The 22,362-nt window shown below is 38.8% G+C and overlaps 1 protein-coding gene across 16 annotated transcripts in view; it reads right to left on the minus strand.

Annotated features, from left to right (window-relative positions):
- Nucleotides 1–22,362, minus strand: part of spri (Src homology 2 domain-containing protein sprint) — a 211,550-nt gene that overhangs the window by 49,475 nt on the left and 139,713 nt on the right. Inside the window, exons 1-2 of one of the 16 annotated variants that reach the window (XM_033338014.2) lie at nt 17,812–18,143; nt 6,321–6,569 (exon numbers count right to left, since the gene is read on the minus strand). The exons of 10 other annotated variants lie outside the window; for them this stretch is intronic. In XM_033338014.2, the coding sequence (XP_033193905.1) occupies nt 6,321–6,445 (125 nt within the window). In that variant the 5' untranslated portion in view covers nt 6,446–6,569; nt 17,812–18,143. Of the gene's footprint in view, nt 1–6,320; nt 6,570–12,696; nt 13,222–17,666; nt 18,144–22,362 lie in introns of those variants that run through there. 5 more of the 16 variants (XM_033338013.2, XM_033338011.2, XM_033338015.2 and 2 more) reach the window with 5 other exon arrangements.

Here is a 22,362-nt window from a genome sequence, read left to right on the forward strand (position 1 = left end):
AAAGCACTTCTAATCACTGTTACCCTCATCCAGGCTACGATATCTGTCCGTGTGCCGACACGTTCCACGGATACAACGCCAAAGGCGCAACAAACAACCGGTCTTAATCGAGCCTCCGGTCATCCCAGTCGTTTCTTTGTTCACCGTAAGGTCGGGATCGCCGTAGACCGATCGGGATTCCATCGAAATTAAGCGATTGAACCGACTGCTCGGCCTGCAAACGTCGCTTTGTACTTGATCCGTTATCAAAGGCAACCATTATGGCCAGTCCTCCTAGTTGGATTCATGGAAGACCGTGGATTCAAAGGAACTCTGGTTGCAGCCGATATTCATCGCGAAAACGGAGATACTATGTGCCTTGTCTCTTGGTAGAGGACTGCGAGAGAAACGGATGCTCGTGGAAACGGATGTCGTTCCTTTGGAGAATGGAGAGCGTGGGGCGAGTAGATGTGATTGTCCTTCCGGCTAGGAAGATGTTCTTGTTGATTGAGAAATCGGGGACGGAAGCGTGTTTGTTTCGTGATGATTTCAGGGGGCTTTTACGAGTTTATGGCGAGATCGTAAGATTGTGTAAATTCACGTATTCTTTCTAGATACAGATAGAAACATTTTTTATGAATCGAAGAAATTTCTAGTAGGTTTTTATGAATTACATAGAAGTTTCGTGGATTTTTGTGGACTTTTCGCGAAGGACAAAATTCGATAGACTTTATATTAGATTAGATAGGATTAAGGGCAAGTTTTGACGAATAAAATTATATTTGAAATATCGAGCAAAATTTCTCTTTTACGTCTATGGTACAGGTTTGCGATGATTTCATACTATATCGTAGATACGTTGTGGGAAGTTATATAGAGTACAAACATAACGAGACAACGCGATATATATCCATCCATATCGGGACGAGCAAATCATGCGATCTCTCATCTGTAACCAGTTTCCAGTGATAATCCCATTTCCAGCAGATAATTATTATCCCTCGTCGAATGACTTAACAACTCGTTTCCCGTAGCAAACGAGTTTACATGGTCTAATGGTAGCCAGGTTCCTCGATTAACTTAATCAAATCGATCGGTTTTCATCGCTGAAAAATCTTACGCAGCGCCACTTTATACTCGACCATCTTACACAGAAACTTTTTGCAAAATAATGGTTTCTGTCGCACAAATCACAAAGTACAAAGTAAAATCAAACAATCTAAAATTCAATAATGATAATTTCTAATCGTCTCACAGTTATCTAATTATTACGATCGTACATAATCCTCGGATACCATTTAAAGATCGACGTTTCTTAAAGAAATACCACTGGCAGGTCATTTAAGTGGAAACTTCTCCGAGTGACGTTTCTAAGACTGCAGTCGCACTTCTCGCGATTGTTTCTCGAGCTTTTCCCATGTCACGATTTCCCAGCGATCAGCCATGGGAAAACGAAAGGGAAAGCGCAGGCGATATCGTCAACGTTGAATTAAACGATCCTTCCGCTCTCGTGCCTCGTAACTTTAGACTGAAAGTGCTGTATCGTGTTTCGCGTGGTTTCTTCGATTTACCCGCCCGATGAGATCGAACTTTCCGTCCCGAAACGCTTGTTAGAAATCCCGCTGGTTCTCTGCCCGCTACAGGAAGTAGCCAAAAATTCGATCGATAACGGTAGACACATAAATTTCTCGTTACGACGTCTTAGAATCGTGTAAAGTATACATTTTGTTTAGAATTCGAACGATACGGCATTTTAAAAAATATTTTAAAACATTTGTCCAAGCCGGTTTAGACGAAATTGTTTGTTTTACTCATTTTTGTAGCGTATCTTGCAAATAATAAAATGGATATTTTAAAGTTACAAGATGATGGAAAATGATTTTTAAAACGAACCTATAATTAATTCGCTCTAAATGTATAAAAAATCTTTGATATAAAAATTTCCTTATTCTTCGTATCCTCGTTCCGCATAATACAAGCCTAATTCGTCTTTATATTATTCGAAGCCTAGCCCTTCGACCTGTACCTAATTTTTCATACGAAATATCTGAAAAATCGCCAACGACCCTGCATTAACCCCAAGTTCCTGTCGTTTTCGCAGCTCCTTCCTACTAAAACGCGTGCACGTGCGCCTGCATTCACCAGTTCACACGTCCTGCACCTCGAGGACCGCATTAGGACGAGTGCACGTCGTTTCGACCCCCTTCGATTCGATAGGGTTGCGAGTGGTGTTAATGCAACCCCTCGATCAACCGACCATTGTTTATTGTTAACGTGTACCGTGCGAGATTGTGTCGGAAACGACGAATCGTTGATGCGCGTGTGTCCCACGAGTCCATTGAATTTCGACGATTGTCCGCTTTGGTATTCTAATCGATTGGGGTCATCGAGGATGTTTCTATTATTTTTTACGACGCCGCGACGTGGGAAAAGAGGTAGCAATGAACGTTTATCGTAGATAAAATAAATTTCGTCGATTAAGCGTCGTATACGTACTGGCAAAATATTGGGTGCGAATTAAAAATGCACACTCGCGATTATTTATTATGAAAGACTTTCATTTATAGTTGGAAATGACACGGGAATAATCGATTTGCCAATTCTTAGCAGTTAAAATTCTTTTTGCCAATTCTTATGTCACTTGGCAGTTAAAAGAGGCTATTTTTTATATGATGTAGATAAAAAAAGTGACCTGTCATGTGCAAAGATATATTTTTTTTTTCAAAAACGAGTGTTGAATTCAAGAATTTTTGCATAAAACCCACCAGGAATAATTACGATTCGATCGCATATTATTACAAAATAATATTCTTCTCCTACGCGACTATTCTATCCGACTATCCTACGGTCAGCCCTTTGCCCAAAACTATTAAAAAGATTACAAATTAATCTCGAGCAATCTAAAAGCTGAAGAAATAATTTGTTCACATACATTACATGGTAAATGGTATAAAATGCACGAAGCGGTGTTATGTTCAGACAAGATTCGAAGACCCACTTTTAAATGGCACGGTTCGAGGCTAAATTTCAACTTGTCCATTTAAATTTCCCGCAAGATTTAAAAGTCACTTCGCAATGGATGACTCTCTCTCGTGATACGCAACATAGGAGACAAGTTTCGTTCGAGTGGCTCGATTAATTAACGCAACGTTGTTGACGATCGGCCGGTCCTCAAAGAGGCTCCGATTTTTTCCAAGCGGAAAGACGCGTAAAACGCGGGAAAAACGGTAACGAGGCCGCGTTCGCGCATCAAAGACGCCTCGAATGGCTCAAAAGGTCTCGCTTAAATTCCACTTACGGTCCTCCTCGCTTTTTCGTGCACAGGGCTTTACCGTCCAAGCTCTTTGATGCAAACGCGTTTACTCGCGTTCGCGCTCTTCCGCTCGGGTCACAGGATAAGCTTCCGGTATTCCTTTGGCGTAAACAGCCTCCTCCAAAGGATCATTGCTGCCTTTGCCTGGTTAATTTCGGATTCGTTCATTCCGTTCTACGAATAATTGGTAATTGAATTGAGAATTTTAAGAGGTTTAAATTATTTGTTCATCCGTTTGGCATCCTTTGGACTATTTTGTACAAAGATTGATAACAAAGAGATAAGCGGTTTTATCAAGTCGGATGAATTGTCTCAATAGCTTCGCGCGATGGAAAAATCGTTGGGATAGCAAGTTCGAAGGTTCTTTATTGCTCGAGATTAATTTGTAATCTTCTTAATAGTTTTAGGCAAAGGGTCAACCGTAGGATAGTTGGATAGAATGGTCGCGTAGGAGAAGAAAATTTTCATCAAAAGTCGAGAATATGATGAGACTGAGACGCATATAATATTTAGTTTCTACATTTACTTTTTGCAAAGATAATTCTTATCTGTTTAAGCTTATACATGAAAAGAGACAAGAGACTTCCATACTGAGTAAATAGCTCGATCTACGGCGTAAATTCTACGCGTTTCAGTTAAAAATTAATCTCACAATTAACGGAGCAACGAGCAACAATATCACCAAACTGTGTAGAGGAACGATGAACGTCGACCTCGTCGCTGTGTAATTTCCGTGCGACGCTCGCAGTTTCGCATGTATATCATGGTATGATTCATTGAGCAACGATGGGACTCTGAACGCTTCTGTGTGCACTTCCGACCAAGCGCAATGTTACCCGGAAATTCTACTGGTTTTAGTCACCTCCCGGCCATATCGTTTCTCGTCTCCGAATCTCCTGCAACCTCTGTATCGTTTGGCCGAACTTATGAATTTTCCAGTTACGATATTCGATGTTTAATACCTACGTTTATAATATGTATGGAAACTCGATAATGTTCATCAACGATATATCTAGTTTCATTAATTTTTTAATTTATATTATTTAAAGAACGTAATAAAATCTGTCCTTTCTACGTCAGTATTAAGTACCACACAGATTAAACATCAATTTGGGGAAGAAATTAAACTTGGAAACAGCGGTTCCAACCTATTTTAAAATATCTCCGATTTCTCAATTTTTCAAAAAAGAAAGACCAAAAATAAGTATCGATATTCGATAATAATTCGTTAAAACGTGAAATCTTTTTTCTTTTTTTCTCGTATCGAGATACGCGAAGCTGGCGAGCTGGAATTTTATTTTAACGGCGTCAACGAGGAACACCCGGTAATTGGAATCCATGGGAGGAACCCCATTATAACCGGGTCAGGATCCTCCCATAGAGTGGGCTGCAGCCGAAAAAAGGAAATAAATGAATCTCTATTCGCAAAGACCCCAAGCGGATTACGGGTAAGAGGCTTACATAAGAATAAACCGAAGGGTTTCTCGCGGCTCGGCCACTTTTGCTATCATATTTCATATTAACCGCTGATTAAAATCGATTTTTCCGCGGTGACATGCGAGACACGAGCCGTTTCGTCGACCTCCGTAATGATTCACGACCGATCGATTTTTCACAAGGCGAAAAATATTTTATTTTTAATCTCGATTCACGAAGCATTGGAGAAAATTTGAAAATCTATCGACATGCTGAAACATTTCTGAGTATTTCCTATTTTAGTTTCCTTTAAAACGTTATTTAAGGATAGCTTTATTTCCGGAGGAAACGCGAGCGACGATTGCGACTGTTTATTCGAACAGCTTTTTTCATTGCGACTTTTTAAATTCGATCGCTGCGGTTTCAGGACCTCGATCATTTTTGTCGTGACTTTTTGAAGTGGTATAGTTCGATATAATAGAATCGACGAATTGCAAACGCGAATAATTGAATTTTTAAATTGCGGTTGCTTGTCTGTCGAAATATCGCCTATTTTCTTTTTTTTTTTTTACTGCCAATTTCCAAAATTGAATCGTTGTAGACCGTAATGTAGTTTCGAGTCGACAATTCACAAACTTCATTATACGAGATGATTCAATTTTACGGCAATCTAAATTTTCGCGATATTCAAATTTCATAATATAGAATTTTTATGTAAAATTGAAAATACGGATTCTATGAAGATTGTCTATATTTGATTTTTAGAAGGACGTTGACGCGAATCGCTGTTTATGGAAATTGAAAAAAAGACAAGAAGAAGGAAAAAATACGCGAACGACTCGCGTCGCAGCATCACTCGAAAATTTCCATTTCCGCGTTCACCATCGGGTTCATGGTGGTCGGTGGCGGCGGGATCAATAAACGCAGGTGCCGGCAATGGCAACTGCAACAAGCACGATCCGAGTGCAATGGCCATCGATTAATAATTAACACACGGTTTCGTGGCTATAATATAACATAACAGTCGGTTTTTCTTAACGGTAAATACTTTCTTTCGAACAATTTCATTTCCAACGAAACCATCTTTTAATCGTTTAAAACAGATTATTCGACAGAAACCTATCGACGAAATAGATTCCATAGATACTTCTTTTCAACTAATGTTTCGTACATTAATTCTTTGTAAAAACAAATATCACGTCTTCAAATATTTTATAAACGATCTCATTTATAACTTTCATAAACGATCTAATAGTTTTAATATCGTAAAATTATTAAATATTATTATATCATTAATAGCAAATAACAAGAGTATAAAATATCAGGAAATTTTTTCCCATACGATTAATACACGTCGAAAGGATGATAAATTACACGGTAACGAGCAATTCTAATGACAAAAGTACGAAAATACTACTATTTTAAAAGGAATCAACTAAAGGGAATCGTTCTACCATACTGAAAGATGCTTTTCATAAATCATGCAAACGAACGTTAAAATATTCATTGCCTTTCGTCTTCGATTAACCTATAAATACACTTAAAAGGTTTCCTCTGCGTGACTGGAGCTACGTTTTCAACAGGAACATCGATTTTTCATGCGAAAAGTTACCTTTTGACGCCGATCTCCGCGTAACGGCCCCTTGTGGCCCGAGTGGCCACGCTTCTTCCGCTTCCGGGGTTCGTGTACAGCGTCAGTATGTCGCTGTTAATGTTGTTCAGAATCGGTGGTAGCATTATTGCGATCCTGTTTGCCGACGATCCTTCCGCGAGTTCCACGTATACCAACGCATCTCACAGATACGAGATTTCTCTCGCTTCTCTTTGGTTCACACACTCCTTTTTCGTCCTCGTCGAATTTCTGGGAAGAACGATTTGGTTGTGGTCGAGCCTTCATTTTAGTATATCGAAGGAGGAAGTTCGATTTTGAGTGACCGTTGTACTTCTTGGAAAGTTCTTGGTCTTTAAGATAGTTTCGATCGTCGTTCGTTCTTTTGCTTTTTTGGCGAATTCTTTTTTTTTATTTTGATAAAACATCGAGTTTGAATCTCGAGGAATTCAATCACGTTAATTATTTATTTTAGAAACGACCGATTGTAATTTATCGCAGAACTTCTCGTCTATTAAGGAATTTTAATTCGTCGAAAGATTCTTTATCTGTGCTTTTTCTCATTAAAGAATTCTTTACTTGACAAGCGCGAAAAGATTTTTTTCTTCTTTTTTATCGGGAACTTCTTAGTCATTGTACAAACTTTTTCGGATAAAACGATCGATTTGCTTCACGGGAAATTGAACTTTTCTCGCTACTTACTCTCCTCAGTAGCAATTACAATTTATAGAATTCTTTGTGCTCTTATAAAAGTATGCGTTGTTTCCTGATTTGAAGTTTTCTAATTAACTTTGGACGATTTTAATGGCGACACAAAGTTACGTAAGCGTGATTTAAATCGGTGTAAGTGAACCTTCTATTCTATTCTATTCTATTCTACTTTTCTATAGACTACTTCTAGTGCACTTTGACCAAAGTACTATGTCTACTTCTACTTCAAAGTTCTGGTGTTCTAAACGAGCCTCGATTCAAACAGTTTCTTACGATAAACACGAAAATGGTGATGGCTAAAGAACGTACGATAAACAGGTGGCTTTGACGAATTTGACTGAAATGCAAATATGTCAATCCTTATGCCGTAATATTTTTTTTTTCATAAAAACGCATTTAAATTAAAACTCGATGTTTAGTGAATTTTTAGCTCCAATAAAACGGCGAATCGTCTGTGGCACGCGATCGAGGCGCCAGAGAATTATCGCCACGTCATAAACGACTTAACGCAGTGATTATTTATTGTCGACGATTCCGAGGAAAAGTATGTGTCTGTTGGCGATAGAAATTACCCGTGAAATATCGCTACAAAGCTGGTCGAGTAATTAATTGGCGAAGATAAAGTATTTTCGGGAGAAATTGCCTAGATCGCTCGTTCTTACCCCTAGTCGTAATTGTTATGGAAACTATGGGGGAAATGATCGAAGGGGTCCGAGTGAATTGAAATAAAACGAAGCAAACGTTTGATCTACGATCGATGTTTCGTTCGTTTGTAAGAAAAATTGTCACCGGTTATAATTATTCGTTCTGGTTTGAAAATTCAGAACCGACGATTGTTATAAATGGAATAAAATATTTCTTGGAAAATTGAAATAAACTTTTTATAGTATTCTACAACGTAAGACGCGATAACAAATTTCTGGTAAAATAATTAAAAATAGAAAACTCGACGGACGATTGCCGCAGGAAGCCCAATTACACGAATATGCTCAAAGCCAAAGGCAATCTCTGCGTCGTGTCAGCCGAAACGCCATCACAAAAGATCCAGAATAAAGAAGAATATTTTCCGTGCTCTGGAAATATAACAAGGCTATGAAACGTTCCTATGATCAAAGTTCTGAGAACGGATAGACATAAAAGGAACCTGGACCAGCATGTTTGAGACACGCAGTGTTATTACGATACCGATCGGAAAAAAATTGCCGGCAAAAAGAGGAGAGAAAGGGGAAAGGGAGAAAGAGGTGCACACACGCGATTTGAGAAACGCCCTCGATATTGGACCAACGAAAAATGGCCAGATGTGATGAGAAAGCAAGAGAGGAAAATGCCAACTGCTGGAGGTCATCGATCGTCGTAGTATTCGCCTGCAGATTTCTCATTCGTTATCAGACTTTTTTCTACATTCCTTTTACGCTTTATTCGTTATTAGAAGGGCCACGAAGAAGATACGACAGCACGCGAGAATTATATTTCCTAATAAACGGTCTCCACGAGGGATCACGTTCGTGGGTATTCGATGATTCTTCCGACGGAGGAAAAAAAAGAAAGGGACGAGGAGGGTCTGTCATAATGACGTGCAGTTTGAACAGTGACGCCATGCTGAATGTACTGCTCGAAATAAGTGGAGGACCTCGTCCCTCGACCAGTGAATTGAATTAGCGACGAAGAAGATTGAACAACTTCCGTCGGTTTTTATTCGAACGAGGTCCCGTTTCAAGGATTCCTTAAAATCTGTCATCTTTTATTCCTAATTCTACGTTCTGTTAGCCTCGTTAATTCATTTTTCTCGTGTCATTCTCATATTCCAGTCCTATAGCTTCCTTACATTATTTATTATTTCTCGGTCTGTTACTTTTCCATTCTTTCCTCTGTCTTCGTCGTCGTCAGAGAAGGTTCTGTCTCAAAGATTCCCTGAAATCCCTAACTTTTGCGTATAGTTTCATCTTACCATCCAACTTTCCTATAACGAGATATTCAGCTCTTTGGCTCGAGACGAATAGACGTTTAATAATTAAAAATTAGTCATCGCGTGGAACGCGATCATGCGATAAATAAATGTGGCCAGATCAGGGGAATTGCTTTAGCCTTTTAACAGGTGCGGTTTCGGTGAAATCGGTAACAACGTGTCAGCTCCATGGTTTAATTGCGATCGATCGCGTGAATTGCTGGACTGACCACGCATGTCCTGGTATTAATATTAAATACGACAGTCGGCAGATCGCGGAAATGAACGTGAAACTGCGGATTTAGGGGTGGAAAGTCCATGCGCATGTAAACTGTCGACAAACACTGAACAGGGACACAAAGGGTATTTTGCAGCCGAATTCCGTGGTGGTTCGTTTCGCAGCTAATTCTCGCTCCAAGGCCGCTATTGCGAGGCTGATTTGCATAGCAGAGTTTGCTGGCTATTTCGACGATTTGCCTGCAATATATCGAAACATATATCGCAAGATACTAATATGTTAAAAAGAACCGCACAGTATTTCCTCGATTCTTTCGTATAAATTTGACAGAGTAATATTGCAAGCAAATAATAGAAATTTTATAAACGATTTATGAGATAATACAAATTCTTGCGTTAAAAGAAAAAATCAGCGAAGGTATTCTTTAACAGAATATCGAGAATAAAAATGATTATACTGTTAAAGAATCTGAGAATCGATACCAATCACCGATCAGGAGTGGAACGCGTCCAAAATATAATAAAAATAATAAATAAAAAATATATATTGCACCATTATAAGTAGAAGCTCTACAGATAACATCGAACGTAATATTAATCGATAAAGTGAAACTAAAGAAAATTGCAATTGTCATTATCGCTGCAAGGCTTAGTAACGATTTTATCTAACAATTCCCTATCAAATTAATCAGACGCGTAATCTCCGAGATACTTCATTGAGCCAATTCGAAGCGAACGCGAAGAATTTTAAGATACATCCGCAGTGAAACATCAACACGAACATCGCCAACGAGAGTAATGAAACAAAAAGAAGGGAATAAGAGAAACGAATAAAGAGGAGAGTAACTCGTTCCACTAACGAGTCATCAATAAAGTAGACGCGTTTCGTATCAGCAACGAAGACAAATCGTTTCGTATCTCACGACGTTCATTCAACCTACGAAATCTCGAGATTCACTCGAACGATCGACGTCATTTCGTTAGTTTCGAAATAAAACGACGATTGAGAAATCGTCTGCGCTTGAATTGCGATCGCGTGAATAGTCGAGCGTGATCCAAATTCGAACATCTAGACGGGCTGCAGACGAAACTGCATGAAAAGTGACTGACCGTACCGTGGTTCTGATTTACAGGCGGATTTATTTTGGGAAAATCTCTATCGTGTTTGATATCCTGAATGAGAGTTTGCGTGGGATAGAAGTAGATCTGGGTTGCAGAATTATTTATAGAAATTTGCATAACTAGAGTGCTCGTGGTCAGTCTGCGATGAAATTTGTGAAATTTAGGCGAAAAGCGCGCAATTTCTATGCGGTCGAAGAAAATCGTAGGCAGGTTATATCTGAATTTTTCAAGAGATTTCGAGAACCTGAAAGAAATTTGAAAAATTTCCAAGACATTCGTCAGATTCACTCGTCTCGCGTTTCTTCTTTTGGTACGTACCTCGCAGGCAATTAAAATTGTTAAAAATGAAACTGGTTTGGCGAGAGAAGAGTTTACGATTGGATTTATAGAAGCCTTTGAATTTTTAACTTGTAATTCCTGGTACAAAGTTTCATCGTATCGTAAAATGATATTCGTCTGTTATATGCAATCACGATGAAAATAAAATTAATATATCAAATTGCTTGTAATTTCGTTGGAAAAATAAAGTCAGGTTCGCTCGTGTACAGTGACATATTAAAGAAGGAAAACTCGATTTGTCCGAAGAAAGTAATTCGAAGAACCTCCGATAAGCTGTCTCCTCTCCCTCGCTTCTTTCCTTTCTCTTTCACATCTCGATGAGACTCCGTGGAACAGAGTTTCCCGTCACGTTCCTGATCTGTCTTGATCGCAGAGCGATCTCCTTGGCCGAAAGTTAATTTGCAACCGCGTCTTTCTCCGTGACGCTTTATCGTTCAGAGTCCCAATAAAAAGCGACGTGAAAATATTACGCGATTTGTATGAAAATTAGAAAATGGAAAAAGAAATATACATAGGAGAATATAAAATAAACAGCGGAAATTTAGAATCATTAATTGTCATATTTCTCATTTGATAAATATTAATTTTTATACATTTTTCGTTCGCTTTGCTTATCGAAACAATCTTATTCAAATAATAAGCTTCGTCGAATTTTAGTTTTTCCTTGAAAAACGCTGTTCGATCGGTCGGAAAAATGTTTTTCTTCCTTAAGAGGAATTAAAGGTGTTAAAGCTGGATCTAATTAAAAGCTACGAAAGTAGAGTGGCTTGAAACGTAGTCGTAATTGATTTTGTTAAAAGAATGGCATGTTTAAACAAACCGACAATTTTTAGATATCCACAAAAATGAACTTTGCAAGTAGGTTACTCATTAGCATAGGAATGCCATAATCTTCCAAGTTGAGTAACGCGATATTATTAGGAAATCATTGAAATTTTATTTTGAAGCACAGTTTCGACGGGAAACGGTTCTAGTCTCGGCGAATAACGCGCTTCTGTTTAATCTCGATGATCGTTTCTCTCGATTCCATCGAACATTTTTGCGCTGAAATCTTTTTCAATTGTATTTTTCCATTCTTTATCGGGTAGAACGTGACAAATCAGTGGAAACGACCGTGTGACTAGTGTGACTATACGCTATACTACACACCTTTCGTTAGAACTGATTCATTCGTCGCGCCGTGTCGATTCGATGGAAAGCCAAAGACACGCGAAACTCGCCTAAGGCTACTTTTAAGTTTGTCGACGCAGACTGCGTGGAAGCAAAATTTCGAAGGAAAAGTACGGGCAATATTTTTGCTAATGCTGCGACTCGTCGCAGAAATATGCAAAAGTCATAACACGAATATTGGAAGAGGAAAGAAGATGCAAAAGATAGATAATTTTATCTCACATAACTTATTTCTTTTATTTTAGGATAATTTTGTTTTAGGACTCTTTTTATTTCGCAATTGACAAATATTGTACATACGAAAATTTCCACGTAACAGAGTGGGATTTTATTATAAAATTTGATTCGGATGTAATTTGGTTTGATAACGCAAAACTATTCGCATGAACAGACGGATCTACAATGACTTCGTTCTTTGTGATGACTACACGTAGGTGTAAAAGTAACGTAACATTATTACATACTTAAGTGGTAGGGAAAATAAATTTCTATTTAGGTTTCATTTTTTTCTGTTTAATTATGGTTATAAAAATATGAGGTTGCATAAACATCCGCAGTTTAATTATTAATTTTAGAAATTCGCGATATTGTTAATGTATCATTGAGATACTATTTTTAAGAGAAACAAAATTAAACGTCTCAAACCTTAAAGCTATGATAGTTCAATTCATTGAACTTGCGCATTGATTAGTGAATTTTCCAGAAATTCGACTGCGCGTATCGCGTGCTATCACACGACGCGACGTTTTAAAGGATTCGGAACGCAAACGTTCCTCGGTTGATATTTCGCAGAAATTTTATGAACGCCGTTTCACGATTTCACGTATTTTTGATAAACTTTTTATCGGCACTCACCTTCTCAGTCTATTCAACAGTTTTTTTAGCATAATTCATCACAACCTCGAGGATCTAGTAATACGAGCAGCGATTCAATCGTCGGCGAGAAATTCGCCAGAAAGAACTTTGTCCATCTTCGATTGAAAATTCGGCTATAACGTTATGCAACGTAACATAAAATGTAATTTCGCACTAATTATTCACAAATTGTTGTCTCTGCGGTAAGATAACTCTTTTACTTAAACAAACATGTTTTCCTCTATTTTATTTCAAACTAATGCTCCTCGATAATCGATAAACCGATAACTTTACGTATAAAAAAAGGCACACTCAGAGAGCAATATTAAAAAGAAGAGGACTCTGCCTACTTTTATTATCTTGCACGGGATGAAACAACGATGTACGCACTTGCACCAGAACAAAACAATTCCCATTTCATCCTTTCCACGAATCCCGCAAACCACGATTCCTTCGAACGTAACATCAATTATACCTTCACGGAAAAGATTACTGCACGAATTACGTTCGTCCAGCGACACGTCCCGCGACAAACTGAATCACGCTCGAGCGAATCACTATCGCGAGAATAGTCGCAAACAAAGTGTTTATCGCGCGAAAAACCGGGAATAATCGCGTTTATTGAGCACCAAGAACGTCCAATCAACCAGTCACGAGCATTGATCCCGGAGGCTGGCATGGAACTGCGGCCGCACCACCCACGACGACGTCCAACAGCCTCGACTCGTCGTTATCGAAACTGATAAGTGACACGAGCGACGTCATCCAGCGAAACGTTGGTCCTTAATTTATATATATATATATATATATTTATATAAAAATCAATGTCCCGATTGACTGATCGACGCATAACTTTTGAAAATATAAAATTCGCAAAGTATATTCCTGTCAGGACGTAAGCACTCGTCAAGAAGGGATGTTTCGAAATTCATTCACTAAGAGAATAAAAGGGGACAAAATGTTTTTCACGGTTTCTTCCATATCTCGAAATGTGTTTGAAAAATCTGTACAAGTGTTTTCAAAATTTCACCCCCAAAGGGGTAAAGGAAGGGGTAAAGGATAAGAGAGAAAAAAGGGCGAAGTTAAGAAATTAGAAAATGTTAAGTAAAACGATAAAGGACAGACTTTAAAAAGGAGAGAGAACGAAGATGATCCACTAGGAACAGGAAAAGAATCTTTCTAAAGTTTCTCAAACATGTAAATTTTCTGCAGTCGTTGCCAAATTTAACGCGTGCAAACTAACCTCGTACGATGTTGCGTGTCATCGCTTGATACGTAGATGCAGCAACGAAGAAAATGTTTATTCTCGATGTAAGTACACGTATGCTGATTCGTATAGTTACACAATTCTCGCTAGAGAAGTTTTCACTTCTGTTAATAAGCACGAACGCGTCTAAATGCATTCTGTTAACGATTCTTTGTCCTTAGGGCTCTTTTAAGAACAATTCGAAAATCCAACAACGAACAAAGATGTTACTATGTCTAAGAAATTGGGAATTTTCCAGTCAACTTGGTAGTTTCTTTTTACAGGACAAAGAGGTAATTTTTAAGGGTTGAAGAGGTATTTTCTGCAAGTTTCTATTGGAGAGTGGTTGCAGAATTATTCCGGGGTGAGATGCAGGAGAATGGAGCAGACAGAGATCCCTTATCGGTCGTGATGTATAGCACAGAGATTGGGCGGGTGCTGGAGAAGATTTCTTTCGAAATCAATGGAGTTCCTAGCTGAACCGTGTGGATTGTAAAGTACCTCCTTCAGTGGCTTTTTTATTTTTATGCGCGATAGTATCATTGAGTTACACAGTCATGAATATAAGATTTGTTACGTGCGGTAGATTTATGAGTAATTGTTTCGTATTGTTCCCAAGTTGAGGAGTTTTGTTCTATTTCGGGTAATTTTATTGTCTAGAGAGACAATGCTGGAGGATACTCGAGGATGAGTCTTTTGTTTCCCTTTAAAAACAGTATTGCTCAGCTTATGGATGGTGATAAAGTAGAGCACATACTAGATCAAAGCGTTTCTTCTGTTAATTTCATTACATTATTTTATTCAATGACATATTGTTATTTCTTCATATTGTTCGTTCAATGCGTTGTCCTTTTACCGTAGGCAAAATATAGGAACTTTTAATACGTGTAATATTTGTAACAACCATATACAGTCTATGCCAGTTGACAGCCGTTTTATGGATGTTCAGAAGAAGGTGAAATTCAGAGTTTGAACACAGAAGAAGAATCTTCGTCTAAAGCAGAATAGATAGAGCGAATAGAAGGTATGACACGTTAAAAATGTTTTCATCGTATTTAACAAAATGCATACATGTATCAACCTTTCACAGGTGGAAACAATTTATACAAGCAACATTCTATTTAGATATATGAACTTGTACGAACAGATAAAACTACAAGCAAAGACGTCTATTCAAACAAAGTAAGTAGCTCCAGTTTCTGTCTCTTCTAGCCTTAATCCAATGATTCTCCGGGTAAACCTAATCCTTCCCCTACGAAGATTACAAACGGAAGCAAAATCAACAGAAACCAACAGAAGATACATTCGATAGAGTCCAATTTCTGTCGCATTGGGTCCCACTTTAATCAACGTCCAGCGTTCAGAACCTCATTGGGCGAATGTCGAACATACGACGAGATATCCACGCATCGTTCGATCAAACAGCACGAGTTACCTTTGCACGGGCATCCTCCTTTCACGACGAGGCGTTCGATAAGACGACCATGGCACACGGTTAACAAGCAGTCCGTTATCAGCGACGGCTGCAACCGGCTGACGGTGTCACCAGCCGGAAGATTATCGTGCACAAAGCCTGACAACGGAATCAGATAACTCTGACTGACACGATTCTCAACGAACGTATTGTAAGGTATTTTGTTTCGAGAGAATTCTATTATAATTCTGTATCGATATGTTGAAGCATTAGAGAACGGTATCGTTAAACTTGTAAAAGGAATAAATAATTTTATAATATAGAGAATAATACAGCTAGTCTTCTAGTTTTCTAGTTTCCTAGAAGAAGTTTGTATTAATAAGCTCTACAGTAAAAAATTGTTAAAGGAACGGGTGTATGTATATGTTTTTTTGTGATAAATAATTTTAATATAGAGAATAATACAGCTAGTTTTCTAATTTTCTAGTTTCCTAGAAGTTTGTATTAATAAGCTCTACAGTAAAAAGTTGTTAAAGGAACGGGTGTATGTATATGTTTTTTTGTGATAAATAATTTTAATATAGAGAATAATACAGCTAGTTTTCTAATTTTCTAGTTTCCTAGAAGAAGTTTGTATTAATAAGCTCTACAGTAAAAAATTGTTAAAGGAACGGGTGTATGTATATGTTTTTTTGTGATAAAGCTGTCATTGGAGGTGTAAACAGAATAGAAAGATATCTTGGAAAAATAGTACGATATATTATATTTAGAAAAGCCGAATCACTGAGAAATAGCGAATGCTATGAAAATAACTTGTATAAAAATAATTTACTTCTTTTCGTATTAGATCTGTCACTGACTTGTTACATTCGCGCGAAGAATAAAATATTCTCAAAAACGAAGAAAACAGTTCGATTAACAAATTTAAAATATCGCTAGAAAATATTTCGACATACATATTCCGTTTAAAAAAATTTGTATCACTAAATTAATCAATACACTCTATATAAGATATTTATAAATAACTTGATGAAAATTGCAGGGAGAACAACGAATTCTCAAAGATTGTATTAATGTTCCGTATAAAATTATAGCGGTGAGAATAGGTATCCTTTTAACTGTTCAGTCGATTAATTAAAACTTGATTTATATAAAACGTTCATGTTATCATTAGCCACTATTTTTCTAAAGTGGCAAGTATATAGAAAACATAAGAAAAGGAAGGGTTTCACTGATTCACTCGACGAGATAAGCAACGATGTGACACGGAAACCACGCTAGACTTATCAATACACAACAAGAAATTCTGAACAGAGACACGGGGCTACGAAACGTTCTTCGTATTATTACGCAGGAGCTTCGTTGACATAAATTGGTGATATGACGCGCAGCCTTTTCCTACGGCGTCACTAAGATACGATTAATCTTTTTTATACAAAATACTTGTAAAAAAAGACTCTCTAAATTTATAAAGAAAATAAACAATTCTGAAACGTGCGGTTTAATATATCTTCGATGATATCCTTCGTAAGGTGCTTGTAAAAAATCTCATCTATCTTGTAAAAAAAGTTTGATACATCCTGTAAAACATTCCACATAAGATACTCGTAAAAAAAAGCCTCGTGAAATTCGTAGAGCGAATAAGAAAGTAAAGCTTTTTATGGGCTTCAATAAGATATAAGCTTTTAAAAGCATAGTTGATCGCACCCTCTGTAACATTTCACAGAATATAGTTGTACAGAATCCTATGAAATATGTAAAAAGGATAAAAAATTCCTCAGGGTTCGATCCCTTCTCTACGATATTTTGTATTAAATATTTATCAAATTTGTAAAGACGATAAAAAGTTGTCAAAGGTAGAGTTTGACATACTCTTTACAACACACCTACATTATCGGATATGTAAATAGATTAAAAAGATTATCGTATCATCTGAAACACTTCAACAAGTCCGACATCCATATTTCACTCGTTGAAACCTGCCAGTAGACGTAAGCTTGCAGTATTTCCATGGAACACTGCATTTCTTTTATCTCTAACTTTCTCTATCCATATGTTCCACAGATTTACCATACGCAAGACAAATTATGGCAGACTGTGGACATTCCGCACACGCGATCCTCCGTTTTGTTTACTGGCAACACTTCTCCCTGTGGACATGGTTTGCATTCGCGGAAGACTTCCAAACAGAAAATCCCAACGATCACGATACGAATCAGGAAAACAACGATTAAAAATACAACTCCTTTCGTGTTCCTACATAATCACGATAAGACGACGTTCACGTTGACACTTTTCAGTCATCCTTACCAAGAACTCTGCCTGAGTACCCGATCACTCTTATCGACGACTACGCGACGTTGTCGCGAGACCATTGCCTCCTCCCGAATCTTGAATCACGCGACTGTCAAGTCACCGACGATCAACCTCTTTTTTTTTCTCAATTTCCCTCTACCTCTCCCGTCGATTCGGTTTTTCCTGCTCTGGAACTTGTCTTCGATCGATAACACCGGCGCGATAGACTTTTCTCGACTTTCACTTCCGGTGTCCACCACGTGTCCCACCACAACAGATTCGATTTTAAAAATACACTACAGAACGAGACACACTCGACAAACGCTTCTTTAGGAAGAAGGGAGAGGAGCAGTAGAGAAAGAAGAAAAAAAAAAAGAAGGAAGGAGCACACGAGGGGACGCACAATCAACGGCGAGAGGCGCCGTGACGCCAGTCGGCGACGCACTGGCACCTGGCGTCCCGACAAGACGCACAAACGCGTACAGAAACGCAACTGTCCGCTAGTAGACACGAGACCGGTCTACTACCTACTAGCCGGTTACGAGAGACGCGGTGGTGGGGTTAACGGTTAGGGGAGCTGCGCATGCGCATTAACGGATTCTGCTAGTTCATTCTAACCTTGCCATCGGCATCGATGCCTCCACCGGACCTGGTGGTAGGATGGTGGCAACCGAAAAATCGAGACGCGACCGCCGGAGAAAGTAATCATCCGGTTGGTTTTTTTTCGCCTTTTATGGGTCGTTGTGGGCCAGTCTTTGGATACGGAGAAAAAAGATTCGGGGAGGGTGGAGGGGTGGTAATGGTAGACTTTGTAAAGGAAGAAAGGTTTTGAAGAAGCGCAGGATAATTAGATAAATTGGAAATGATTATTGGAATGATCGTTGTATTTTACAGATAGAAGATTCTATTTTGTATATGGTTAGGGTTCAGAAGCTGTGTCAAGAACGGGTTCTTCGCTACAGCGAAGTGAAAGTAATTAGAAAAATTGAAAATAGGTGATGGGCTTCAAAGATAGAAGATTCTGTTTTACATGCGAGAAGCCACAGAGAGATGGTAATGTCAGCCGTATAGCGACAACTATACTTGATCAGAAATTGGGAAAATTTAGAAATTTTGTTGCTAAAATTCATTTACGTCCGTCAATTTTGCTAAACAAGCGAAAAATATTAAAAGTATCAAGTTGCCCTCGCTCGATGACCAGTAACTGAAAAGTTTCTGGTTAAGGGATGAGCCGGTTAATAAGTTCGTGACAATTAACCGGTGGATAGTTGAATTCGCTCGGTTTAATCGTTGCACCGTTTAGGGGAAACGTGGTCGTCGTGTGAGGTTAGGAATAGGAAACCGGTCCATCCTCCGCAAGTACAACCACCGAGCGTGATCGGCTGTTACGATCCATCGTAGCCTTAGATCTGTCCGCTCGTGCCGAGGTGTGGCTCAAGAAAACCATCGGTGGCTGCGGTATCGGCTTATGTAACAGGTTTTACGTGGCCGTGGCGTTTGACGACCGCTGTAAAGTGCGAGCTTCGTGCCACGGATCCTTCCTTTTTCAATCACACCTGAATGCACGTGGTTAGCGTCGTGGTACATGTAGTTGCGGTTTCGCCAGAACGGATCTGGTAATGATAGATAATGGCCAGAGAAAGGACAACCATTGTCTACTGGCTTCTGTTCTGCCGCGTCTTGCCGCGGATTGACAATGTTGCTGGATTATAGCGTATTTTCACCTTTCCTAGCAATTTTTGCGACTGCTAGAGACAATTTTGTCCGAGATATTTCTGATGGTTGCGACAGTTTGAAGATTTTAAGGAAAGATTCGTACGTAACAACAAGTAATTTTTGTGAGTTTTGTCTTTTTAGAGAAATTGCTGATTACATGGAGCTAGGACTCGTAACTAGATTTGTACTTTGATTATGTTTACATTCCAAAAAGGCCTAGACCTATGTATAACTAGTAATTAGAATAAAAAAATTCATACAAATTGCTTGATTTTATTGTTACTACACGAAAACCGCTGGTTAAATCGAAGATCACGGAAGGACACAAAACTTTCGGTAAAATTTTCAGAAAAATGTCATTCGCGAAGATCAGACGGAAATGTTTCTCGATGGTAATTTGTCACGCCGGAAGCATTAAAAAATCGCTGCGATACGTTATTTATTAGGTAGCAGTCGGTCGACACCGGCTGATTATCTCGTGGTACAGCCACCATTTCCTCTTTAATGGCACGTACAGTTTTCCATGATTTACGACACGAAGAACTTCCGTGGAAGGAAGCTGTTCCAGCATGGGAATCGCAATTGGACCGTGGTTCGAGGCAATCGTTGCCTCGCATATCGTCTGCAGAGGAAATCGGACGCTGCGCTATATAATACTCGTGAAACTGACGTGGACGACTGCGTTTCTAGCTGCGCTTCACTCGTTTCTGCTCTTGAACGTGTAAAGCGCAATTGAAAAAGAGCCACCGAGTGAAAGTGGAAATGATTTGAAGATGCATCGATCAGGATGTACACGAGAGATTGGATACTCGATTAAATATATTTTCGCTTCATTCATTCGATTAATTTACTGCCTGTTTTCAATTTACTCCGGTCGATCGTTTAAATTGAAATTCCAGCATTATATAAATATTTTTTTTCCAAACATTTAATATTCTGTCTTCTCTACAGATTTTTATGAAATGTAAAGGTGGAAAATTGCATGGAATATACGTAGTGTGGAAGTACAGTGGTCGTTACAATATTTAGTAGATGAAACAACTTTCTATCTAGACTCCATCTTTTTATCTGAAAAATATGAATTTGTACTGTTAGACGTAATCCTGTTTTCCAACATTACGATGTGCTTCCATATCGGCTATCTTCTAAACTGCCTTTTGTTCGCCGCTATACTGTTACTCCGTACGATGATTATTTGTAAACGTAAACTGGTCATAATACAGACAATACAAGCTGCTCTTTCGCAGTTTAAGGAAGTGTAACAATCTTAAGTTGTTACTCGAATAATCAAGATTCTACTCTACGACTGATAAAGCGATCTCGTATATTTGACCAACGGTATAGATCCCCGCAATCCTTCTACAAAGGAACGAATCTTCCCAAACCAATACACCTAATCACAACCCGATACGATACGATATACCTTTCAAAGACACCCTCCCTCCAATCTCTAAAGAAGTCGACAATCCTCGTAAAGCTGAAAGAGGGACACAAGAGGTACGGTCGAAACATTGATTCCACGTGGATTCTTCAAGGACGGACTTACACAGATCACCGGGAAGCGATCCTCTGGAAAGGGGGGTGCAGTGGATTAAGCGAATGGCTGTAAAAGGGCCACGCAACGTTCGAAAAAACCGGGGGTGATAGTGGCGGAAGAGATTTGTGGCGGGTTGGTTTACCGCCGTGAAAGAACCATCGCCACTTTTCGTCTCTTCTTATGGAAAAAGCGATCGCGACTTACGACGTATGCGTATACGTGTAAGAGAAAAAGAAGAAGAAAGAGAAGAGGAAGAGACTTGGTTGAGAGAAGAAATACGAGCTCACGACTGGCGAGAAGAAACTTCGATCGTTTTCACGGAGAAAAAGTTTATTGTTCGCGTATCGTGAGCTGAAGGATGATCCTCGGACTACGATGGCGTATAGCGTTCCTGTGTTTGTTTTAGGGCGAAGCATTAAGCCCTGTGTGTGCTTCCAGTGGACGGCCAGGGTTAATGATTCTTGATGGAGGAAAAGGGCGAGGAAATTTGACGAGTGCAAAGAAGCTTTGAATTAAGGCGTTTAGTTCAGCTGTTTCGTCTGCGATGGGGCGCAGCGATGATGACGATACCGGTAGTGTTTCGTTGGAACCTTGTGATAAAATTTAACGACGTAACGCGTCCTACGATTATATCGTTGTAATCTTTTATTACTACTCATACGTATTATATCGTAATAATTTCTAATCGGAGAAGAATTAAAGTTTGATAAAATTGAACGAGGCAACGAACATAGAAATTTCAATTTTCGATGAAGTTGCGTAGGAACCTTGACAAGTGGATATTTTGGACACTGCTTTAATATATCTGCAAAATTTTGAATTCTAATTTCTAAGAAATTTAACCGCCGATACAAATATAGAAAATCTGTATGTTCGGTACTCAAAATATTTAGACGCGTAAACTCTGATCTATTAATCAAAAAATGCTTCTATATATCTTGCGAAAATTTCTAAAAATTCCAAGTATCGGAAACTAATTTCGTTCAAAGCCCATTTATTTCTATACGATTCGCATCTCGTATAGGACGCTATAAAAAAGCGATTTTCTTTCGACAGAAACGCGGTTCAGGTATCGTTCGATCTACCCTCGTTCAACCCTTACGCGGTAAGAAAAATCGGATCGTAAAAGTGGTTGTTAAATACAAGATTCAGCTTCATTCCTCGAGAATCGTGTAACGATCAAACAAGCAACACTCGTAAAAATCCCAATGGAAAACGATCGGAGAGAGAAAATACACGTTTCTCACCCTTCGTTCAGTGGTGGAACCTTGTACTTGGAAAATCATGGAAGTGGTCACGGGCTCAGGTGCACAGACCAGAATTTCTCGCTGGAACTTCCTAAAGTTTCTTCGGAAGTTGTCGGCTGCTTCATCGTACCTATATTTCATGAATTATGCCGAGTAACTCCGGCCAAAGATCGTATATTTCTTCTTTTGAAGATCCTGAAATATTTGACGT

The sequence above is a fragment of the Bombus vancouverensis genome, chromosome 9, assembly GCF_051014615.1.
Source record: "Bombus vancouverensis nearcticus chromosome 9, iyBomVanc1_principal, whole genome shotgun sequence".
Taxonomy (NCBI): Eukaryota; Metazoa; Arthropoda; class Insecta; order Hymenoptera; family Apidae; genus Bombus; species Bombus vancouverensis.